Below are 20,500 nucleotides of genomic sequence, written 5' to 3'. Positions count from 1 at the left end.
AAGGATTATTTTCCATCTTCTTCTCCTGCATGTTACTCCGAGACAGATGGTGAGCAAAGATCTTATGTTTATGAGTTACTTTTGGTACTTTAACTCCCGCAGCCCTTCAGGCTTTTATAACTTTACCTGCTTTTGGAACTCGATACGTTAACCAAACTGTAGTAGTTGATCATGTGCAAGTGTAAAAATCATCTTCTCTAGATCATGAACTTCAAATTTTGGAGCCCGGCCGTGGCATATAGATTGGAAATGAGAGAGTTTTCTTCACCTCTATGTTTATTTTCTCCATTATTAAGATTAGACTTCGCAGGACGCATCCCATCTGTCTCATACCTGCCTTGTGTTCCCTTCTTAAATAGGGTTCTGGTCTCTTTAAGATTGTTTATCCCTTGTGAGGACTTATTTGAACTCTTGTAGGACTGATTTTAGTGGAAAGGGTTTGGATGATGATGATGCTTGTTGTTTTAAGAGGCCTAACATCTAGGTCATCGGCCCCTGATGGTAGAAAATGAAATTACAAATTAAAAGTTTTAAATCATCCACTGACCAAAATTAAAAATGGCATGAAGAATGAGTGGATGGCTATGAATTTAAAACAATCAGTGGATCCTACCCAAAAACTACAATAAAAAATAGTATTACTGACCAAGAGACTACTTCTAAAGCACAATCCTGAATCGAGGATGCTTGTTGTCTAAAGGGGTCCAAAATACAGGTCATTGGCCCCGCATAATGGTACTTATCGCTAGTAAAGGAGAACCATGGTATTTGTCTTGTTGGGATACTAATCAAAAGTAGCGTAGACTCACGGTGTTCCACATATGATGGTACTATTCACAAGTATTGGACATCATACAGGTAACGCAGACCTATGGTGTTTCTCACATAATGGAGCCACACATAGGCAACGCAAACCGATGGTGTTCCTCACTTAGGTGTACTAATCACGGGTAAGGGTAATCCCGTGGTGTTCCTCACATAGTGGTACTAAGCGCAGGCAGCGCAGACCTATGGTACCGCTCATATAGTGGTACAACTCACAGGCAACGCCCAGATCCATGGTGTTGCTCACGTGGGTACGACTCACGGATACTGGAAACCTACAGTGAACCTCTCTCTGCTGCTACTAATCACAAACAAATTTTGTACCTAATGTAGTGGTACTACTTGCAAGTACAGGCAACCCATGGTGTTCCCTGCGTGATGGTACAAATCAAAAGTAGTTTCATGGTTCTGATTCAATTATCCCTTGGTTGCCCCTTTTAATCACCTCTCACGACAGGCAGGAGATACCGTGGGTGTATTCTTCGTCTGCGTCCCCCACCCACCGGGTAGAGAGAGAGAAAGGAAGAAAGAAGGGATCCGTCACTTCGAAAAATGAAGTACCGGACGATGAAAGGCATGGGCCACAAAGGGCATGAAAATGAAAGACTCCCTAGGCCTCGAATGCCCTTTCTTAATGAAAATCGGTATGAGAAGTCACGAAATAAGTCGCTATAATCTAGGCCATAAATAATTTTATTCACACTGAGTGAAATGGTAGTTTAGGGGAAGGACTAAAATTTAATTCTCAAATATTTATTAGTGGTCGTATCGATGAAAGTTATACAGTATTAAATTTCCGATCATTTATGTCTTATAAATTTTTACCGTACTGGCCATGATCACAGAGATATTCATGAATTTGGATATTTGTTACTAAGTCCATATCAGCGCCGAGTCGCGAGAAAATGAGTAAACAGATTTAAATGAAAATTGGTATGTAAATCAGAGAATAAGGAACTACAGTCTACGCTATAAATAATTTTATAAGAAGCATCGAAGAGTCGAAATAAAACTAAATGTGAAGGCCTACAATATATGGGCCATACCATTTTGTAGATCTTTACACGTTTAACTTTCGAAAATGGTCAGTATTTAAATGGTGTGAAAAAAACTGGAAACCACGGAAAACTGCTTCCCGTACTGCCACTGGTGGAATTCGAACCTCCCGAATGCAGGCTCACAGCTATGTGCATCCAACTCTGTAGAGATGCAACTAACCACCTGAAAATGCTTTTACTTACAAACTGTAAAGCAACCTTTTTTCGGTCCATTCTACAAAAACATCATGATATCATATTTGCCCTTTAGAGTAACATTCGGGTAAATTAATTTGTTGATCAATTGAAAGCCTTGCTGTCCCTAACGTTACACGTTACAGGATCTTTGCCATGAATATAAGTCAGCCTGGCAAAGTGGTTGATCCTATGATCAAATGCAAATGGTGAGGGATTTTGAAGCCAAGAAATGAGAACTTGAGAATCGAAACAGACTTTCAACGTATTAGGTCGTGTTACGTACATGTAGTACGTGTTGAAGAGATGTTAAGTACAGAACAAAAATGGCCAGCCGGACATCAGTGGGATCCGAACCCACAACCTCCCGATTTCGTTGAAAGTCTGTTTCGATTACAATGCGGTCGTGAAAATACAATATTCATTGACATGCCCCACAAAGGGCGACTTAAACGCACTCTACAGTGTGCTAGCAGCAGTGCCAGACCTGTAGCTCAGATCCTTTCAAACAGAACAAAGATGATCTAGGCCACCATAGCTCAATTGGTAGAGCAACAGACTCGAAATCGGGAGGTTGTGGGTTCGGATCCCACTGGTGTCCGGCTGGCCATTTTTGTTCTGTACTTAACATCTCTTCAACGCATACTACATGTACGTAACACGACCTAATACGTTGAAAGTCTGTTTCGATTACAATGCGGTCGTGAAAATTCAATATTCACAGAACTTGAGAACTTAATCACTGAGCTACATTCACATTATTGTTTTCCCTCATGCTAAAAACACTAGTTTTAATTAAAGTTACGGACTAAGTTCATGGAGCATGTTAGCAATAAGTAGAATGAGCGCTTAACTTCATAACGTGAAATATGCCCAAAATTTTACAAATCTAATACATTTGCAGTTCTATTAAAACAATCTGTGTTCTGACTGCTCACAGTATGGTAGTTCCAGATGGTAGTTACGCCATAGCATCCTGCACACAACAGAAGGTAGTTTCGCGCTCTCCCTTTTCCTACTCTCTTTGTCTTAAAGCTCCCTGAGGCGGTTGGTCCAAGTTCCACATTACCAATTAGTATAATGTAGCACAAGGGCCTTAGCTAAAAGTGGCTGCTTTTGAGTGATAATATTATCTGTTTTATGTTTTCTTGAAATCAGCTAAATATTTATAGTACAATTGTTTTTATGTAAGTAAGTGTATTGTTAAGACTGTATACCATTTTAACGTAAAGGAAATTTTAGTGTCTTGTAGTATAGTGTAGTTTTTAACTTAATCCTTGTTGTTATTTATTGAACTACTCATTTTTGAACAAAACCTGTGAGATTTTAGAAATTAAGAACCACATTTTATGGTTTTCTGCTTTGGATTTCAGTAAACACAGGTCCCATAACTTATGATCATGGAATTAAGTCATGCAAGACAAGCTGAAGGACAGGCATTTACCAATCACAACTCTAATTTCAATTAAAGTTGGCATCTTCAATTGTGCTAATACCAATGGTAGGGTCCGCTGATTTCAGAAAGCAAACATTTATATATTTCTCCCATCCTTACCCAAACCCAGAATATTGAACAGGCCAATCTAATTATTGTTGGCGATGATGTCAACGGATATTTCCACGATAATATAATATAAAGACAGATTGTGTTCTTAAGTGTGCCATTCTACTGCTGAAATGGTACCTAAAATTGAAACCAGTCGTCTGATGATGGACTGATAAAAGCCTAAGAGGGAGGGGAATGAGGAGCCAATAAAATAACTAATGAGCTATCTTGGAATAACATACATACATGCATTATCATTATAGACTGTTATGCCTTTCAGCGTTCAGTCTGCAAGCCTCTGAGAATTTACTAAACGTAGCCACAATCCTCGATTTGCAACTAGTGTTGTGGCCTCATTTAGTTCTATACCTCTTATCTTTAAATCGTTAGAAACCGAGTCTAACCATCGTCGTCTTGGTCTCCCTCTACTTCTCTTACCCTCCATAACAGAGTCCATTATTCTCCTAGGTAACCTATCCTCCATTCGCCTCACATGACCCCACCACCGAAGCCAGTTTATGCGTACAGCTTCGTCCATCAAGTTCATTCCTAAATTAGCCTTTATCTCCTCATTCCGAATACCCTCCTGCCATTGTTCCCACCTGTTTGTACCAGCAATCATTCTCGCTACTTTCATGTCTGTTACTTCTAACTTATGAATAAGATATCCTGAGTCCACCCAGCTTTCCCTCCCGTAAAGCAAAGTTGGTCTGAAAACAGACCGATGTAAAGATAGTTTCGTCTGGGAGCTGACTTCCTTCTTACAGAATACTGCTAATCGCAACTGGAATAATGCTAACAATATTTAATATCATGCCTACACTCTCATGATTCCTGTACATAGATATTATTTTCCACCGTGCCTAGTGCAGAGCAAGAGGGTTTGATTGTGATTGTAGAAACACCAGCCTGAACATATGGCAACAGTGCTCCCGCATCTTTAAGAAATCGTATGACAGCTCACAGTGTGGTAGTTCCAGATGGCATTACTATGGCAACCTGTACACACCTCTGTGGCTAATGATCACATGTTAACATTCATGTAAAACTAAAAGTCTATTTGCTTGCTTTTGTAATTAATACTTGGAGTATACCATGTTGAGACTACTATTCTCTTTATTCTTTTTCCAGAAGTGAAATATGAAGGCTTCATCCACAAAGTTCGCTGCAGTGATGTATTGCTAAAGTTCAATGCTACATTTCATGCTAGCTATGCTGATGAGGAGTATTCTATCAGCTTCTATCCTACTCGAACACCTATGAGGATGTGCCATGCATCTGTTGATCTAGCAAAGAAAAACTTGGGAGAACGTGTTCTTTTTCCCAATGGCATACAGCTACAAGAACCACAATTACTTTTGGCAGAAGAGTGTAAGTCCAACCGTACAAAATAAATAAATACTGTAAAATCTAAGAATTGCCAGTAAATGCAGTACTAATTTATTACTCAAATGTTTTTTGTATAAAAATTTCAAGCATTATCTGTGTAATCTAATTTTTTTTTGCAGCATAAATACACAATAAATTTAAGATTCATTGGGTAGTAAGATGTACAATTTTAATACTGGGAACCAAATCTGTGTTTTGAAAGAAACACATTTAAAGATCCGTGATAAAGCTGATCGGTTTCTCAGTATTTTATAATATTATGAAAGTTGCCTGTCCTTTCTGATTAGTGATTTAGTTTTAATGATTGTATCTTACATGTATTTCGATCTTTCAGCACCAGTCAACATTGCATTTCCTTAACTGGTTTTCATGGTTTGAAATTAGGCCTTTTCTTTCTTTCTTTCTTTCTTTCTTTCTTTCTTTCTTTCTTTCTTTCTTTCTTTCTTTCAAAGCTTTCTAATGCAAATATCATGCCCAAATAAGTTGTTTTAGAGTTTTGATTCCTACGAACGCCTGGTGCCATTATGTGGGGACATACTATGGGTCTGCATTACCTGTGATTAGTACCACCATGTGAGGAACACCATGAATATACATTACCAGTGTTTAGTACTATTATGAGGGCGTGGTGACTTGGATTTAGGACCCCTTTTTATAGCAAGCATCATCTCAGAAAAGAAGACATTATGAATTGGATCCACTGATCCAATGTTTTTTTCATCAACATTTGTTTTATATTTTAGTCAGTGGATACGTTTTGAAGTTTTCATTATCGTTTCATTTTGCTACACCTTGTACCATTTAGGGCCGATGACCTAGCTGTTAGGCCCCTTTAAACAACAATGATCATTATCCTATGAATGCCTGGGATGCTCAGCTCAGTGACTTAGTAAAATTTCAATTCATGTTGACATGGACACATCTGATTTCATAGCTGCATTTATAATCATCATTTTCATCATTATTTTCATTTCCCCTTGTCCAGCTCCTGCCAGGTGGGGGTGTTGATAGCACTTCTCCATTGTTGCCTCTCCTTCCACCACTCCTCTTCAGTAATTGTATTCCAGTTTAGTCTTCTTTTCCTTATACTGTCCTTGACAGAGTCCTTCCATCGTGCTCCTCTTTCCCTCTTGCCCTCTTTCCTTCTATCTTAGTCTCCTACACTTGTTGTAGTATCCTTCCCTCTTCCATCCTCATAACATGTCCAAACCATCTCAATTTATTCTGCTCCAACCTATCACTCAGTTTTTCTACCCCCACCTCTTTTCTGACCTCAACATTTCTTACACTATCTCTCCTTGTCTTCCCTACCGTACTCATCAGGAATTTAATCTCACTGGCTCGAATTTTACTCTCATTTCTTGTTGTCAAAGTCCAAGTCTCTGATGCATATGTTAATATAGGGATATAGTACATTTTGTACATTATCTCTTTACATTTCATAGGAACTTCTCTGTTCCACACCAGGTTCCGTACCTTCTAGTAGAACGTATTTCCCGTTTGTACCCTTCTGCTGATCTCCTTATCCAACCTTTCATCTTGCACTATTTCTTTTTCCAAATATTTTGAAGTATTCAACAACAAGGTTTTGTCCTCTGATACTAACTATTCTTTTTCCTTCTCTTTCTCCTCTTGTCATCACCACTGTTTTGCTCTTTTCCACACTGATTTTCATACCATATTTCTCATTATTGTCATTTAAAGCCTCTAGTTGAATTTGCACTTTTGTATTGATGACTCCCCAGATCACTATGTCATCTGCGAACAACAATATTTTCATATCCCCTCCATATCTTGCCTTTGTTTCCTTTAGAATTTCATCCATAATCATTATAAACATAACCGAGTCAATACAATTCCCTGTCCTACGAGAGGAACCCATCAAGTGTAACAACCCGATTTCCTACAAACTTTGCTCGGTAATAGAGGGGTCGAAATAAGCAAACACATGTCGGCTTATCCATAGACACTCAACTGTTTCCAAGAAAATTACAGTTGAAGTTTTAGACATCCTTTTAGTGCGTAACAAGCTCAACTGACGCAGTGGCGCAATGGCGATCTTCACACTTTTGCGTCCCGTGTTCAAATCCCATTTAATTGTTATATTTTTGTTTCATTTATCTACTTATGTCCATTGACGATTACTACACAGATGTTGATTGTGAAATTACAAGTGGGTTTCACAAAAAGTGTTACGCAGTTTTAATATATAGCTTATATATGTGTTATTTTTCAGCGATTACAATGTTTTGCAATTTCATTCTTATATTAACACTTCAGGGAGATATGGTGCATTCCCTAGGGTGATACTGATCATAGAAACATTCGAAACATAAATTTCGCACTCCACGAGTATCGTGCAGAGGCTGGTTTGCCTCAGTTATATTTCTGGGTGGGACTATCACTCGGAAAAGAAACATTAATATTATGTAATAATTCACATATTGTCAATAACTTTGCGACAAAACACACATAACAGATCATTTTTCCAAAAAAAAATTCAATTGAATTTCATTCATTTACTGATGTTTCGAAATTCATTTACCTAACAGAACATTGATGAATAAGGACAACAATATTTTAAAATACATTGAACACACTCATTCATGTAGTAATTGTCAGTGGACAATAGTAAATAAATGGTACCCAGAAAAAAAATTAATCGGAATTCTTACACTGGTCACAAAAGTGTAAAGCCGCTGCGCCACTACGTCAGTTTAACTTGCTGCGTGTTCCTAGGCACATAAAGCACGTCGGAAACTTCCACTGTCATTTTCTCAGAAACAGTTGAGTGTCTGCGGATAAGCCAAAATATGTTCACTTATTTCGATCCCTCTTTCACTGAGCAAAGTTTCTGGCAAATCAGGTTTTTACACTTGGTGGGTTCCCCTCGTTAGTCCAGTTTAGTTTCTAAACCAATCTATTCTCTCCATTGGAGTCTGGACTCATCTGAAACAATTCTTATACATTGCTTTCACTAGTTCCCTTGATTGCCTTCCACATCCTTTTCTTTCCAGGGTTTCCCACAACTTTTCTCTATTAACACTATTGTATGCCTTCTCTAGATCAAGGAATACCATGACCAAATCTTTTCCGTATTCCAACTGTTGTTCCATCAGTAATCTCATGGAAAATGTAGGGTCTATGTTGACCTGTGCTGCATGTATATGTGTATAAAATGTTCGGGTTTATATTTTGTCTGGGTTTATAATTTTGTCTGGCATATTGCAAAAATTATTTTATTAAAATTTAGTCTCTAGGCCATGCTCCTTGCATATTTCTGAGAAGAAGCTTGTTTATCAAGGAACATAACCTGAACAGTAATTGTGATAGAGGGACTGTAGCTCTCTCTCAAGAATGACTCCGTAAGGATTGTGGAAGCCTGTCTTTAACAGTGAAAGTCAGAAACAGGTTTGTTAGGGTCTTAGTTAGTGGTAGTTTGTGCTAACATTGACGTTCGTGCTATTGTTTTGATTAATGGTTATGAATTTCATGTTTTTGGTCCGTATTGAACTGAGAATAATATATAAGTAATAATAATAACAACGTAAATGTTTCCACCTTTTCAATACTAAAATATATTCACAAAATTATAAATTACACGGTACTAGTTTCGACCCATCTAGGGGTCATCATCAGCCGTATTGGAGCAAAGATCACTTTTGGCGAAATCCTAAGAAAATGTTATTTTAAAGAATAACAAGTGAATGTGGTAGGTGAAATGAGATGTTATTATGGTAATAGTTAATAATACAAGGAATATACATACTAAGAGGTTTTTAACAAAGAATAAAGTATAAATGGGGTGTTGTAAAAATTATAATCATGGAAATCAGTAAGTTCTTGTATTGAAATGACATATATAAAATTATATATGGCTTAGGAAGAGGGCTTAAGGTGGGGCTGAAGGGTGCGGGAGAAAGTGTACTTTTCCGACAATTACACTTTCTCCCGCACCCTTCAGCCCCACCTTAAGCCCTCTTCCTAAGCCATATATAATTTTATATATGTCATTTCAATACAAGAACTTACTGATTTCCATGATTATAATTTTTACAACACCCCATTTATACTTTAATCTTTGTTAAAAACCTCTTAGTATGTATATTCCTTGTATTATTAACTATTACCATAATATCTCATTTCATCTACCACATTCACTTGTTATTCTTTAAAATAACATTTTCTTAGGATTTCGCCACAAGTGATCTTTGCTCCAATACGGCTGATGATGACCCCTAGATGGGTCGAAACTAGTACCGTGTAATTTATAATTTTGTGAATATAGTATTGAAAAGGTGGAAACGTTTACGTTGTTATTATTATTACTTATATACTATTGTTTTGATGAAAGAAACCGAACAAACAGTGAATAAACCCTCAAAAATACGGTGTGCAGCAAAACAAATTACACTGAACTTATTGCTCATCTGCTGTTCACATTTCCTTAGCAGCGAATTATTTATGGTTTATAATAGTTTGACATATTGTGAATTCAGTGTTATGTTGATTTCTGCGGTTATGGTTTTCGCAACAGAGGGGAAGATGTTTAACATGGAACATAATTTCCGGTCACATGGAGTATAGCATCGGAATGGGGAGTTTGCTTTGTATTTAAAAGAATACGAGGAGTGATTTAATAAGAAGGCACCAATCAACAGAACAACGTTAGCTGTCATTGACAAGTTCCGTTATATGGGTTCAGATTTATATCTACAAAAAGAGAAAATAGTGCACCCGAGAGACCACTACACAGTGCGCGGGTTACAATTTGGTGAATTGTTTCTGTTCATGGAATATTGGGCCTGTATTTTGTTGAGGATGCTACACAGAATTCAAGAACGTGGACCAGCTGGTCTACAGAGACCTCATTCCCCATTCATGTGGGATTTGTGCTAGTTTTGTCACGCCTAGCTTACCCCTCCAACGACAATGGATGCGGCAAGATGGAGCTATAGCCCATACTGCATTGGATTCTCTGACCCTTCTTCAATGACACTTTGGAGATCACCTAATTTCTTGTGGAACATTCCTGTAGTCTTTCTGCTCCCTGGATCTTGCAGCCTCAGATGCCTACAGATGTTGAATGTACCACTTTCCTAGACAAATAACCCACCTACAAATATTCCCAAATTATGCAAGATGTTGTCATTTTTTTGTGTCCTTACAGCAACCTATGTTCATAAACATGTTCAATAATGTGAAATGTTATGAACAGTGTATGGCACATGACTGTATATACACTCTGTAACAAACAAAAACGACATGCCGGGAAGGTGTCCGATTGTAAGGAAATTACGTATGCCAAGACATTCGGACCGAACATGCAAATGATTAAAGTTTCGTGTCCAATGAATGAATAGCGGGAGCTCCCGCGCATCCGAACTGCACATGCATCAGGTGTATATAAGGCGTGATTCTGAAGCGTATGCTCAAGTAGCTGTTGCATTCGACTGCGCTATCTTAACGTCGGCTGTAAGAATGCCACGCCGAAGGATTCGTGCTCATTATAAGCAGATGTCAGAGTTTGAAAGAGGTCATGTGATCAGATAGAAAGAAGCTGGTTGGTCGAATCGAGCTGTCGCTGGACATTTGGGTCGAAATGTTGCGGCGATCGGACGATGCTGGCAAGCGTGGGTCAGCAACGGCAGGCATCAGCGTCAGGGCAGCAGTGGTCGACCGAGGGCCACAACAGCACGGGTAGACAGAGAGATTGTCAGAACAGCTGTCATAGCACCGGAGTCGTCGTTATCAACGATCCGGCATATGACCTGCACACGTGTCCACTATGACCAACAACAGACGCCTGAGCGAGAGGAATTTGCGCTCGCACTGCCCGTTACACTGCTTACCACTCACGCCTGTTCACCGTCAAGCCAGATTACAGTGATGGCGCGCTCGAGCAACGTGGAACTGCGCTGACTGGGGATGTATAGTCTTTAGTGATGAGTCCCGTTTTCAACGGTGCTCTGACAACAACCACAGACGTGTTTGGAGACGTCCAGTCCAGCGTGGGGATCCTGCCTTGACTATCGCACACCACACAGCCCCACAACAGGATGTCATGGTCTGGGGTGCCATCTCGTTTGATAGCCGGACCCCTCTGCTAGTCATTCCTGGCACACTGACAGCACAGTGGTGTGTTGATAACATTCTACGGCCGGTTGTGTTACCGTTCCTTCAGCGACATCCAGGTCTTACTTTCCAACAGGACAATGCCCGGCCGCACACGGCACGTGTTGCTATGAACTGTCTTCAGGCTTGCCCTATCCTTCCTTGGCCAGCTCGGTCGCCGGATCTCTCTCCCATAGAGCACATTTGGGATGTCATAGGAAGGCGATTGCGAACGTCCCGGAATGTTGCCGATTTAGCCCATTAGTTAGAGACCATTTGGCACGAAATTCTGCAGGACACCATCCAGGAACTTTATCAGTCTATGCCACGTCAAGTGACAGCTTGCATCCAGGCCAGGGATGGACCAACACCTTATTGACGTCCTTACTTTGTAACACTCTAACTCTGCAATCATTCGATTGTTCTGCACTTTTGATCGTTTGTTTTTCTATGTCTGCTCCTCACATCCACCGATTTTTATCGCCATCGGATAATTCCTTCCTGGTGTGTCTTTTTTTTATACAGTGCATTTCAAACACCTACTGTACCAATCTAATTAAATAACGTTTCAGTGTAATTTAGTTTGCTGCATACAGTACATAAGTAATATGTTGTACTCTCTTGTTGACGAATTAATGGAGTCTACAGGTTGCTGTTTTCTGCTGCAGAACATGTCGATGACATCAGAGTTGAACTCCTCAACATTGCCAACCATTTTCTTCTGAAATGAGAGCAAAGCAAGGACACTAAACTATTCCAGTGTCTTGATTCTTTTGAGTGAAGATAAACATCTTTCTAGTTCAGCAGTTGCCATGGGTGTTGCGATTAATATTCTCAGCAGTCTGGTTATTTGAGAGAGCATGTCTTGTAAATTGAATTCCTTGTCAGGATGAATAAGTAGTGGTACAGCTCTTGCAGTGTATCTGAATTCTGGCCTTTGATATAAAACTGAAAGCTCCGTCTTCAGTCTACACTTCTCTAGCATTTTGTAACCTGGGCAGCAACATCAAGTTCTCCCGCAGGAAAATGACTTACTTCTCAAATGTTGAAGAAGAATCCAATAGTATTGCTGTCTATGACAAGTCATATTTAATGATGATGGGGAGTTAGCAACCTGCAGTGCCTTGGCTGAGAGTCTCGTAGCGCAACGTGTGATTTCTCGCCATGCATGCGTACATAGCATGTATGCTGCATGATACAGTTTCTTTCCAGAACTACAGTATGCAGTGACATGCTTCTTCTTTGTAAATCGAAGCTGTTATTTCTTGTTTAAAATGGTGCTTAGAATGAAAAGAGTAAAACTGTCCTGTAAGGTAGAATACCAGTATGCTACAGCACATTAACACAAACGAAGCAGTCACTACTGTACCTAGATACAGAAGAGCATTGGTTTGTGAGAAGAGAGTCCATTTATTAAGACTGCTTATTAAAGTGTGGAATATATCCTTGTTCTTGTGTGTATTTTCATAAAAATTCTTTACTGTTTTTATCTGTTACTCTTTTTTTTTCTACACTGACATCTGATTGTACTTACTATTTATGTTCCTCTTCTCTTCATTAACTTCCTCTCTTTGACATTCATACACTCCTTGTTTTAGAAGTATAGGAACACACAAGATAAACGTAGCGACAGGTCCACTTTATGACCAGATTCCCATCCTGATGCCACTCCTATATTGAGGGATGTATTCACTCTGGTGTGTTTCTGTAGTGGTTGGTGGGTGTTGTGAGTGTATGAGACAGTCAGTCAGTCAGTCCCCACATCTGAGGACATGGTTAAAATCCCCAAGCTGGCCGGGAATTGAATCTGGGAGGCCACTCAACTGAGGCCAAGGCACTGACGATTCAGACAAGGAGCCAGGCCTCATTTTTCTTGAATCCTGGTGATGAATTATTTTGTAGTCTGTGTTCTGGGTTGTCTGTTGGTTTGATTTTATAATTTAACCCACACTTGTTCATTGATATTTGATTCAGGGAATTTTGAGCCGGTCTCTCGAAACACTGTTGAAATCTTTTCTTAACTCAGTACTCAGCAATACAAACCTGTATCCCTTCATGCAGCAGAATGCTTTGGGAAATTGGAGTGATCATTCATTACCTTAGGAATTTTCTCAGATATTCAGCCATTTTATGTGCCTACGTTAGTTTAGGTATGCCATTCCTCCTCCTTCCTGGAACCTCCAGCCCCTGCACTCCCTTTCCTAAGTAATTTTTGGGACATTGTTTCACGTGACCAAACCACCTCATTTGACTTTCTACTCATTAGCTCTACCTTTATAGCCCCTTGTTCCTTATTCTGTCCTTTAATGAAATGCCACTCATCCATCTTAACATTCACATTTCAGCAACCTCCAGTTCCCTTTCCTGAGCCTTGATAATTTCCCATGTCTCAGCACTTTAGATTACTGCCAGTCTTACCATTCTCTTATAAAACTTCCCTTTCAATCTGCTGCTCACATTCTTGTCACAGAACACCCCACTAATTTTCCTCTAGTTTCTCCATCCCCACTGGATTCTATGGGAAAGCTATGCATCCAAGCCTCAATCTTTGTCCCAGGTTGATCCTAGGTAATTAAACCTCTTCCTGTAGGTTCTTAGTCATCATGTATTCAGTCTTTGCTCTACTATTTCCATTCCTCTCTCTCCCAGTGCTTTTGCCATTCTTCCACCCTTTGTTCAAGTCTATCTTAACTAGTATCACACAAGGCAATATCATTCACAAACATCATGCTCCATGGTACTTCAGAGCTGACAACTTTCACTACTAAATAGAACCCCCTTCTGTTATACTGATAGTAGTATTTCAGTATTTATTGACTTTGAACTTTACAGGCCTTCGCCTATTACAGTGTTCAAATCCATAACAACCAAGCAAGAACTGAATATTAATCACAATGATAGTAATAGTTACTGTAAATTAGAATTGTAAAAAATAAAAAAATAAAAAAAAGCCTCACAGTCAACTCGCAACCAAGTGCCGCTAGCCAGATGGAACTAAAATACAGTTATTAATAATACACAAGCTATTACAATTGTGTAGGGCCCCCCCATGCGGTGGTCACTGCCCGGTGGAGCCCTATGCCGTGAGGCTGCTCTCAACAATAAAAGTGGGGTCCCCCGCAATGATCACCGTCCGTAGGAGTCCCGTGATAACCAGGTGAACTATAATTGCCAGGAAATGTGAGGCTACTCACAAGAGAATATTGATTTTGAACTAATAGAAGAATTTCCAGCAAATGTGAGGCTGCTCACGGGCCTATGATAATTACGTACTAATAGAAATGGTAATCAAATAATAACCACTCCTACCAGAAGTGCTTACTTCTGGGTAGGATCTGGTGCTGACCAGATGCCTAGGAAATGTTATGTAACCTGCTGAAGTTACGATTATACTGACACTACTTCTATCCCCAGTCACAGCTTCCTCATACATTTCCTTAACTAGCCTCACATACTTCTCTGCGACTCTTTTCTCTCTCATACATCTCCAGACTTCGGCCCCAGGGGTTCTCAACTTGGGAGTATATGTTGGCGACCATGGGATCCGTAGCCGAGTCCTGACATTACTCCCACTTACTTGCACCTGGCTCCTCAGTTTCATCTATCCTAACTGACCTCCCTTTGTCGCTCTTGTTCTTTTCCGACCCTGCCGCTGTTAGAACATCAAGGGCTAGGGAGTCTTTCATTTTCATGCCCTTCGTGACCCTTGTCTTTCTTTGGCCCATATCTTCATTTTTTGAAGTGTCAGATCCTTTCCGTTTTTTTTGTCTCTAATTAGTGTTATACAGAGGATGGTTGCCTACTTGTTCTTCCTCTTAAAACAATAACCAACCAACCACCACCACCATCTCCAGACTTCCTGTCTGGACACTGTTCTATACCTAGAGGGAATATCGCATCCATTGTCCCTCTTTCAGGCATAGAACCAAACTGTTCATCTCCCACCTTCATTTGTCATCTTGACTTTCCTCGATAATCCTTTACCAGATCTTCATGGTATACAGCATTAATTTTATGCCTTTGTAGTTACTGCATCCTGAATATTCCCTTCTCCTTTGAAGATCGGCATTAGTATACTTTTCTTCCATTCTAGTGGTATTATTTCATGCGTCCACATTTTATCAATTAGGTCCCGTACTGTATACGAGGGTTGGGGCAAAAGTCATGCCAACTTTTTCTTTTTTCCTTGAAGATACCAGTCCGGTTGGAAAATGAGACATATATAGACGAAAGGACAAGGTGTTAACTACATGTGTGGACAATGAATAGCACTGAAATATCATAACACACTAATTTATTACGGTAGTATACAGGGCAGTATGGCCTTCCCGGTGCAAAAGAATGACAGCACAGTACACATAAAGTTGACATGACAAACCTGGGCCTAAAGACCCTCAAAGTAGTCTCTTGCTACTGACACCACACGCTGCCAACGATGTGGGAGGCGCTGAATACCATCTGCCTCAGCATTTGCCGCACCATGTGTGAATCGGGTCACCTTTTGGCATTAGCAATCTCCTCTCGTGTTGCAAACCGCCTACCACGTAGTGTTTCCTTAATCTTTCAAATGAGATCAAAGTCGCAGGGCAAAATGTCGGGAGAGTACGGTGGGTGCTCTAATTCTTCCCATCCCCAACGTCGCAGTAGCTGCCCTATACACTCTGCTTTATGTGGTTTTGCATTGTCGTGCAGCATTATTGCACTGTACACAAGATCAGGATGTTTCTCCCGAACGCCATGTTGTACCTGTCGCACCAGGAAGTCCCTGTAGTACTGTGCGGTCACTGTTCTGCCATGTGGAACAAAGTGGCAAACAATGACACCCCTGACGTCATACACGACGATCACCATCAATTTGACTGGGGAAGGATTTTGACGGACCTTCTGCCTCCTTGGTGATCCAGCATGTCGCCACTCTGCGGACTGAAGTTTCAGTTCTGGTTCGTAAGCCCTGGCCCAAAATTCATCGATGGCGATTATTCATGACATTGATCGCCATCCTGTTGTCAGCATGCAAGGTGGTCGGAGGATATTGCATAGTGCACCCACCTTTGAACTTCCATCAGTGCATGCGGTACCCACCGCGATGCGATTTTGCACAGTTGCAGCTCATTGCGCAATATCCTGTGGACGGTGCGTTTCTTGATGCCACTTGCCCTCTCTAACTCCAGTAGCGTCCATTGTCTGTCTTCATCCAGGAGCTGCTCTATGACGGCACGTGTCACGTCAGTCCGCACACTGACAGGTCGTCCCGAACGTTGCTCATCGCTAGTTGACACACATCCTTGCTGAAACTTTCCTACCCACTGTGCTACTGTATGGTATGGTAGGGCATTATTCCCAAGGGCTTCCGCTAATTCATTGTGACATTCCATCGCATTTCTCCCTCGGAGAATGGCTATTTTGATGTAAGCGCACTGCTCAACATGGGTTACTTCCATCTCGCACGACACTCACCAACTGACTGATTTCACAGCCCTCGCTGCGCTACTACCAGCTATCACAGAGCCATCTGTTGTTCTGCATGCACACTATGCCTGCAGAACTTCCACACGACACATATACGTTTGTGATACGTTCACATATCTACAAGGAAAAAAAATAGTTGCCATGACTTTTGCCCCAATCCTCGTAGATTCCTTCCTCTCGCAAGTACTTCAACATTTCTTTCCCAATTACTTGCATGGTTACTCCCTCATTTGGTTCACAATCTTCTTGGATTACTCTTACATTTTCGTCATTTAATAGTTTTTTAATGTACTCTCCATCAGTGCTTGATCATGATCTGTTGGTTATTACCTCACCATCATCACCATCATCATCTTTCATCTGTTTGATTGGCATATAATTTTCACTGCCATTTCCCCTAGCGTTTGTTGTTTTCATCAGTGTTTTTTTTTTTTTTTTCATATGCGTCACTTTCATAAAACCAGGAAAAATAGAGTAGCATCTCCAGAAACCATTAAAGTGTAGTGGAACGTAAAATCAATATCATTAGAAAAGACTGTCAGATTTTCAGACCATCCTATAAATTACCTCTTACGAGTGTTTCATAGTGGATTTTGTTTGCTAATTAGTAATCAAATTCAAATGGTATACCAATTAGCAGTGTAGTTCTCTTTCTTATATTTCAGTACTACTGTATTTACGTGAATAATCCCCGCATATTTTAAAAAATAATTTGAGGCAAGAAATTGGGGTGTGGGTTTTATTTGCGTCAAGGTTGGCAACACACTCTTGGTTCACATATTTTTCAGTGTTGGGTGTACAATTATGCTTCATGCAACCGCAGGTGAAAGAAAACTGCCCCTGTATGCCATATTTAAATGGAAAACAATTCAGACTTTTAATTAAAAACTGCCTTTACATTTAAAAATTGTTTTTACACAGTACTTTAAATTCAGATTTTCTCAGCATCACGATAGAACGCGTCTTCCGGAACATGCAGGGGTAGCTTTCCATACTTTCACTCTCTTTGTTTCGTGTACAGTGTGTTTCATAGTTGCTAGGTTTGAATGAAATCGTAATTTGTTAGTATTCAGCGTTTTATGGAACGCCACAATATCACGTAGCAGGCTGTGTGTGGAGAAACAGAATCTATGAACAATGGCGATGCCAACAGTTGGCAAAAAAAAGTGGCTAATAATTATAATCAATTCATACGCACAAAACAATATTCTCAATGCCGATGAAACTTCATCCTTTTTAATGCCAAGATCAAACGGACTTATGGTTTTAAAGGAGATAGGGGCACTGTACTGTGTTGCAATGCGGACGGAAGCATCTCGACATAGGAAAATTTGAAAAGCCACAATATTTCTATGCAAGTACAAGGCATTTAAAAATGCAAACAGTACAGTAATCCAAGAAAATAAGGCACTTGCACAAGGGAGCCAGCATCATTTGTCCTCATCTTTGATTTTTTTTTTCCGTTTTATGAGGTTATGTTTGCCAGCGATTTATCAAGTGCTTTATTTGAATAATGTAAATGCACCTTGTGGGATACATATCAGAAATAGTTTTTTTCCAAGGCATTTGAAATATTTAAATAATTAATCAAGGTGATTGCATGCATTAATGGGTCTTAGAATACTTTATGACGCGACAAATGTTGGCATTTCTGAATTAGGAGAGAAGTGCCATGGTGGGAAATCGTACGATAGTCACTGTCCTGTGTTGCAATGTAGACGGAAGCGAGAGACTTCCTACTTCCTTGCCTCGTTGTGATAAATTATCTTCCGATCTACAGCGAATCGAGCCTATTGCAAGTTCAGATTAATGAAATACCTGTCACTTAAGAAGGCCTACTTGTTAATTTTCATGGCAGATATATTTTATAGCAGTGATAATGCATTTTTAATATCTCAAATGTGTTCAAGCAAAGTAGCTATATCCGTCATGTTTGTATTTGCGTAAAGACCACGTGGAACTCGAGGAGTGATATGAAATGCCTAAGTTTTTTTCAAAATTATCCTTCCTAAAATTAGGGTGCAGGGATTATTCACGTAAATACAGTATTTTTACCTACTTTGGGTTTCTGCAGAATGATAAAACAGTGCTATTGAGGTTTGCTGTTTTTATTGTTTTAGATTCTCCACCTGATGCCAACAACAGTTCTGTGGAAAATGGTCATGGTATCTCCCCCGTAATGATGAATTCTCGTCTCAAGTACTCGGTACGGCTCAAGTGGTTCAACCATAGTCTAAATCAGAAACAAAAAGAAGCAGTTTGCAATGTGTTACGAGGTGAAGCTCGACCTTTGCCGTATGTGATATTTGGGCCTCCTGGGACAGGAAAGACCATCACACTAGTAGAGACTATCCTACAGATCATGTTCAATATCCCAGAGAGCAGGTAGTTAATTTCTTTTGATATCATCTGATACATATTTTTTAAATATGAAAATACAGAGGATTACTAGGACACAGAAGGTAACATGCACAGTTTGCAGAGCATTTTCTGAACTTATGTATGCTCATTATATTGTTTCTGTCTCTAGGTTGCTTGTGGCCACTCCTTCCAATAGCTCTGCTAACCTGATTGCAGAGCGATTACTGGACTCTGGTGTGCTGCGCCCAGGTGACCTGGTACGCCTTGTAGGCTATCATTGCCTGGAGGAGGGCACCGTGCCTGCTAGACTTATTCCATATTCTACCACAGGAGACATTCGACTAAATCACCAAGAACACATAGATTATGGAAAACTGAAGCCCGCTTCCAATGCTAGCACATTGGGAAGGCATCGTGTAACTGTTGGCACCTGTATCTCACTGGGTCAACTTATTACCATGGGTTTTCCAAGAGGACACTTCACTCACGTCCTGGTGGATGAAGCTGGTCAAGCTACTGAACCTGAGTTACTTGTTCCTTTAAGTAAGTACTAAATAGATAGGTAGGTAGGTAGGTAGGTAGGTAGGTAGATAGGAACACATAATAGGACGACTGAAGACAGATCAGTATGGAAAGAGGGATCAACAGTAAGAGGAGACGAGGACAAACGTGGGAACACAAAAAAGAAATGGATAATCTCCAAATCTCCGTACATAGTAGATAAATACTCTCCTTCATCATACCATTGCCTGCTGTCCATCTCACAACATTATCGAGGTCATGTTGCAGTTGCTCACAATCTTGTAACTTATTTATTACTCTATACACAATAACATCATCCGAAAAAAGCCTTACCTCCAATTCCACTTCTTTACTCATATAATTTAAATATATATATAAGAAGATATAAAGGTCCAATAATACTGCCTTGAGTAATTCCCTTCTTAATTATTACAGGGTCAGATAAAGCTTCGCCTACTCTAATTTTCTGAGATCTATTTTCTAGGAATATAGCGACCCATTCACTCACTCTTTTGTCTAGTCCAATTGCACTCATTTTTGCCAGTAGTCTCCCATGATCTACCCTATCAAATGCTTTTGACAGCTCAATCGCCAGCCTGGAAAGAAGCTTTACTTCTGATTCCACTTCTTTACTCATATCATTTATTTATATATATATATATAAGAAAACACAAAGGTCCAATAATACTGCCTTGAGGAATTCCCCTCTTAATTATTACAGGGTCAGATAAAGCTTCGCCTACTCCAATTTTCTGATATCTATTTTCTAGGAATATAGCAACCCATTCACTCACTCTTTTGTCTAGTCCAATTGCACTCATTTTTGCTAGTAGTCTCCCATGATCCACCCTATCAAATGCTTTAGACAGGTCAATTGACGGCCTGCGAAGATTTTCCGGCAAAAGTAATGGTATGTGATATACGTTACATTGAGAGGCCTTATGTAAAAAATACCAGTTGTTTTGTATCATGTACAGATTTGTCACAAGTCCGTCTCATGTTTATGCTAATGGAGCTTCGTTGTTGTAAATGAGGTTTGGAT

General features: G+C 39.9%; 1 protein-coding gene across 1 annotated transcript in view; it reads left to right on the top strand.

Annotated features, from left to right (window-relative positions):
* Positions 1-20,500, top strand: part of armi (armitage) — a 117,897-nt gene that overhangs the window by 76,609 nt on the left and 20,788 nt on the right. Inside the window, exons 4-6 of the mRNA XM_067136544.2 lie at positions 4,735-4,974; positions 18,696-18,960; positions 19,106-19,479. Of these exons, the coding sequence (XP_066992645.2) occupies positions 4,735-4,974; positions 18,696-18,960; positions 19,106-19,479 (879 nt within the window). The remainder of the gene's footprint in view (positions 1-4,734; positions 4,975-18,695; positions 18,961-19,105; positions 19,480-20,500) is intronic.

The sequence above is a fragment of the Anabrus simplex genome, chromosome 1, assembly GCF_040414725.1.
Source record: "Anabrus simplex isolate iqAnaSimp1 chromosome 1, ASM4041472v1, whole genome shotgun sequence".
NCBI classification, from domain to species: domain Eukaryota; kingdom Metazoa; phylum Arthropoda; class Insecta; order Orthoptera; family Tettigoniidae; genus Anabrus; species Anabrus simplex.
The sequence above is the reverse complement of the archived record's forward strand: the minus strand, read 5'-3'. Positions and strand labels throughout refer to the sequence as shown.